The sequence below is a fragment of the Cucurbita pepo genome, unplaced genomic scaffold, assembly GCF_002806865.2.
Source record: "Cucurbita pepo subsp. pepo cultivar mu-cu-16 unplaced genomic scaffold, ASM280686v2 Cp4.1_scaffold000367, whole genome shotgun sequence".
Taxonomy (NCBI): domain Eukaryota; kingdom Viridiplantae; phylum Streptophyta; class Magnoliopsida; order Cucurbitales; family Cucurbitaceae; genus Cucurbita; species Cucurbita pepo.
In genome coordinates this window covers 7,095-11,875 of record NW_019646603.1, presented here as the reverse complement: position 1 = coordinate 11,875, position 4,781 = coordinate 7,095, and the positions used below count along the sequence as shown (strand labels likewise).

The 4,781-nt window shown below is 35.2% G+C and overlaps 1 protein-coding gene across 1 annotated transcript; it reads left to right on the top strand.

Annotated features, from left to right (window-relative positions):
• The first annotated feature begins 252 nt into the window (after positions 1-252).
• On the top strand, positions 253-4,781 carry LOC111785096 (casein kinase II subunit alpha-2-like). Its single transcript, XM_023665572.1, has 11 exons — positions 253-279; positions 371-565; positions 1,182-1,339; positions 1,714-1,912; positions 2,529-2,686; positions 2,772-2,862; positions 2,984-3,049; positions 3,149-3,231; positions 3,759-3,822; positions 3,920-3,988; positions 4,503-4,781. Exons 1-11 carry the CDS (start codon positions 253-255, stop codon positions 4,560-4,562), a joined length of 1,170 nt encoding a protein of 389 aa, XP_023521340.1. The 3' UTR covers positions 4,563-4,781.

The following is a 4,781-nucleotide window of genomic DNA, read 5'->3' as shown; positions in this document are numbered from 1 at the left end:
CCATAAGTTTAGGGTTAGGATTGCAACCCGTACCTAAGTTTGGGGTGCTATTTGATGAAATTAAATGTAGGAGTATTAATTGATACAACATGGCAAGTTTAGGGGAAAATTGATTTTTCCGTATATGTACATCCTTGTTATATTTAGATCTATCTTGGCAATTTTTTTTTTTATAGGATTTCTTCTTCATGACTATACATCAGTCTTTTCATAGATCAAAATCCAATTCTGCATCTTTCATGTGTGCCATACATGAATGGCATGTATGCATACACTAAAGTAATTTATTTTTACTGCAGTACTGCTGTCAACCAGTTTTCCTTTAATTTGATGTCACTTGCTCTAATATGGTTATCATGTGTTAATACAGATAAAGAGGGAGATAAAAATATTACAGAATCTTTGTGGTGGCCCAAATGTTGTGAAACTGCTGGATATTGTCCGAGATCAGCACTCAAAAACTCCTAGCTTAATCTTTGAATATGTGAACAGTACAGATTTCAAAATTTTGTACCCTACGCTGACCGATTATGACATTCGCTACTATATATATGAGCTTTTGAAGGTATTTTCATATGTCTTACCACTTCTTGATATGCTTGTCTAAATTCCCCTTCTTTTCTTCTTTCCTCTTAGAATTTGTGAGCTTGAAATGCTAACAGAAAAAGAAAAGTAGCATAGTTATTTTTTAGAAAAGCATACAATGATAAATGATATCCATTTAAGCTATTATTCCTTAAATTATTCTGCTTGCGAAGTCATATCATAATGCATTATAGTTTAGATTTTCTATTCTTCCTATGACAATGTGCCCTGAGCTTCGAGTATAATACTTCTTCATGTTCTTCTCTATTTGTCTCTCTCTTCTTTTTTCCCCCCGCTGTTTCCAATTTTCAAGCGTACTTTAGCCAGTGGCATGGCCAAAAATATGCGTACTTATACATGAGCAAATGGGTATGTTTGTAGTTTTTTTTTTTTTTTAAAAAAAAAAGAACGATCAAAGTATGTGGTCCTAAAATGTTCATAATGGGATTGTTACTAAAACAGATAAGCTTCAGTCCTGCCTTATGTTGTGAATTTTCCATATGCATTCAAATTCCTTCATGTCTTGGCTGTGAAGGTTGTAGTATTTGTGTTTTAATGTCTTTATCTTGCTTCTGATTTGAGCATTCTAAGTGCAGGCATTGGATTACTGCCATTCTCAAGGCATAATGCATAGAGATGTAAAGCCTCACAATGTTATGATTGACCATGAACTGCGAAAACTTCGTTTGATTGATTGGGGTCTTGCTGAATTCTACCATCCTGGAAAAGAGTACAATGTTCGAGTAGCATCTAGGTAAGTGTCCATAAGTTTAGGGTTAGGATTGCAACCCGTACCTAAGTTTGGGGTGCTATTTGATGAAATTAAATGTAGGAGTATTAATTGATACAACATGGCAAGTTTAGGGGAAAATTGATTTTTCCGTATATGTACATCCTTGTTATATTTAGATCTATCTTGGCAATTTTATTTTTTATAGGATTTCTTCTTCATGACTATACATCAGTCTTTTCATAGATCAAAATCCAATTCTGCATCTTTCATGTGTGCCATACATGAATGGCATGTATGCATACACTAAAGTAATTTATTTTTACTGCAGTACTGCTGTCAACCAGTTTTCCTTTAATTTGATGTCACTTGCTCTAATATGGTTATCATGTGTTAATACAGATAAAGAGGGAGATAAAAATATTACAGAATCTTTGTGGTGGCCCAAATGTTGTGAAACTGCTGGATATTGTCCGAGATCAGCACTCAAAAACTCCTAGCTTAATCTTTGAATATGTGAACAGTACAGATTTCAAAATTTTGTACCCTACGCTGACCGATTATGACATTCGCTACTATATATATGAGCTTTTGAAGGTATTTTCATATGTCTTACCACTTCTTGATATGCTTGTCTAAATTCCCCTTCTTTTCTTCTTTCCTCTTAGAATTTGTGAGCTTGAAATGCTAACAGAAAAAGAAAAGTAGCATAGTTATTTTTTAGAAAAGCATACAATGATAAATGATATCCATTTAAGCTATTATTCCTTAAATTATTCTGCTTGCGAAGTCATATCATAATGCATTATAGTTTAGATTTTCTATTCTTCCTATGACAATGTGCCCTGAGCTTCGAGTATAATACTTCTTCATGTTCTTCTCTATTTGTCTCTCTCTTCTTTTTTCCCCCCGCTGTTTCCAATTTTCAAGCGTACTTTAGCCAGTGGCATGGCCAAAAATATGCGTACTTATACATGAGCAAATGGGTATGTTTGTAGTTTTTTTTTTTTTTTAAAAAAAAAAGAACGATCAAAGTATGTGGTCCTAAAATGTTCATAATGGGATTGTTACTAAAACAGATAAGCTTCAGTCCTGCCTTATGTTGTGAATTTCCCATATGCATTCAAATTCCTTCATGTCTTGGCTGTGAAGGTTGTAGTATTTGTGTTTTAATGTCTTTATCTTGCTTCTGATTTGAGCATTCTAAGTGCAGGCATTGGATTACTGCCATTCTCAAGGCATAATGCATAGAGATGTAAAGCCTCACAATGTTATGATTGACCATGAACTGCGAAAACTTCGTTTGATTGATTGGGGTCTTGCTGAATTCTACCATCCTGGAAAAGAGTACAATGTTCGAGTAGCATCTAGGTAAGTGGACTCTTTTTTGATTTACTGACTATCACTTAATTCGTCTTGAAGTTAAATTGATAGATTTTGCTGATATTATTGTCAGGTATTTCAAAGGACCGGAACTTCTTGTAGATTTACAAGACTATGACTATTCCTTGGATATGTGGAGCCTGGGTTGTATGTTTGCTGGAATGGTGAGGATTGGGACTACAAAAGCCTTACTAAAGTCTGGTCTCTTTTTCATGGTCATGCAAATGGTGTAAAAAATGGCTTTGACGAAATGAGCTTGCTCAAGGCCCTTTTCTTTTCTTGCAGATTTTTCGGAAGGAACCATTCTTCTATGGTCACGACAATCATGACCAGCTTGTCAAAATTGCCAAGGTACTTGTTCATCTTTTTTTCCATATTGGTTGGTTATTTTAACTTTCATTGCCACCTTTGCCTCCACTTTATTTATGATGAATAACGAATATTACTCAGGTTTTGGGGACAGATGAGTTGAATGCGTATCTGAACAAATATCAACTGATTCTTGATCCACAACTTGAAGCCCTTGTTGGAAGGTCTCTCTCTCTCTCTCTCTCTCTCATGGACTTATTGCTTCAAAGAAACTCTAGTATTCAAGATCAAATGTCTATGACAAATCGAATAGTTGAATTTTATAGTCAAATTAATGCAGCATGATTAATTTTTTTATTTGTGTTATTGAAGAGGATTCATCGGTTATTGGAAATGATCGAGTTTTTGCTGTTTCTTTAATTATAATTATTAGTTGTATGAAAACAACCTGTTGTAAATTCTGTTATTTCTAAACCGACCCAATCAACTTCAATTTATGTCATATTTCAACATCTTCATGGCTCCATAACTCTGTACTTGCATAAATTAGAGGAAACATAGCCCTAGCATAGTTGCAGAAATTGTGAAAACGATTTTCAAAGAATGTATGTTTTCATCACGATATGAACAATCTGTTCCCAAGACTAGGCATGAATATGCTTTTCGATCATTTATCTGCTATGATCATTTATCTGTTCCCAAGACTAGGCATGGTTGTATAAAACTTGTCTTCCCATGGTTTATAATGCAGGCATAGCCGTAAGCCATGGTCAAGATTTATCAATGGTGATAACCAGCATCTTGTATCCCCTGAGGTCAGTTATGTTCTTGAGTCAATGGACTACTACAATAAGTTTCTTGTTTATATTTACGTTGTGACTATTCATTTATGGTTGTCTTCTCTACGCATAGGCCATTGATTTTCTGGATAAGCTTCTTCGATACGACCATCAAGATAGGCTCACTGCAAGAGAAGCAATGGTACTTATCAACATCTCTTCTATTTGAGTTAAGCTGTGTGTTCTCATTTATCACGTTGTTCCGGTTAATAGTTTCTTCATCAATTTCTTTTCTGTTTGGTTTAGGGTGCATCTTTGTCCCCCTGGTTAATTTTCCGACCCTAGAAATACAGCCTGCCACCATCTCTGACATTCAATTACTATTACCACCTCTAGAGTTCAATATTTTTTGCGTTTCGTAAAAAAAGAATTACAGAAATTTGAACTTGTCTAATCTACCATAAAAGTCAGTGCCTCGTTCAAAAGGTAGGTTCATCAGCTTGGACTTAGTGTAACTTGATTTGTTTGGGTTTTATGAAGCCATGTAATTGGCGAGTTTGTATCAAGCAACCTGTAATACATAACATATACTTAGTTGCAAACCACTGGTTACACAAATAGAACTCATCAGTCAAATGTTCTAACTCTTAGTATGGCAAAGTTTTTGTACAGGTCTGACAGAGATTTCCTAATTTCTGAAAATTGATTGTTTGCAGGCTCATCCATACTTCTTCCAGGTGAGAACTGCGGAGAACAGCAGGCTGCGAACGCAATAACCCGATGTGTAGAGGTTAAATTTTAATAGCACTTTGCTCATTGTGGCGTTAGTTGTAAGCCTAGGCTCTCTTTTCCCACCCACCTAGGCGGTTGGTTAGCTCATACAGTTGCTTGGCTCTTCTGTGTTCTGTAATATTGAGACATTCTCCTACTACTCACTCCGATGTATATTTTCCCTCCTTTTATGAGGTCTTACTATGGAAATTATAACTTTGGTT

Coding starts and splice junctions, on each gene's coding strand:
- LOC111785096 (XM_023665572.1), top strand. CDS start 253: ATGAATGGCATGTATGCATACACTAAA. Junction 3,823..3,919: donor AGCATCTTGTATCCCCTGAG/GTCAGTTATGTT, acceptor CTCTACGCATAG/GCCATTGATTTTCTGGATAA. Junction 3,989..4,502: donor TCACTGCAAGAGAAGCAATG/GTACTTATCAAC, acceptor GATTGTTTGCAG/GCTCATCCATACTTCTTCCA.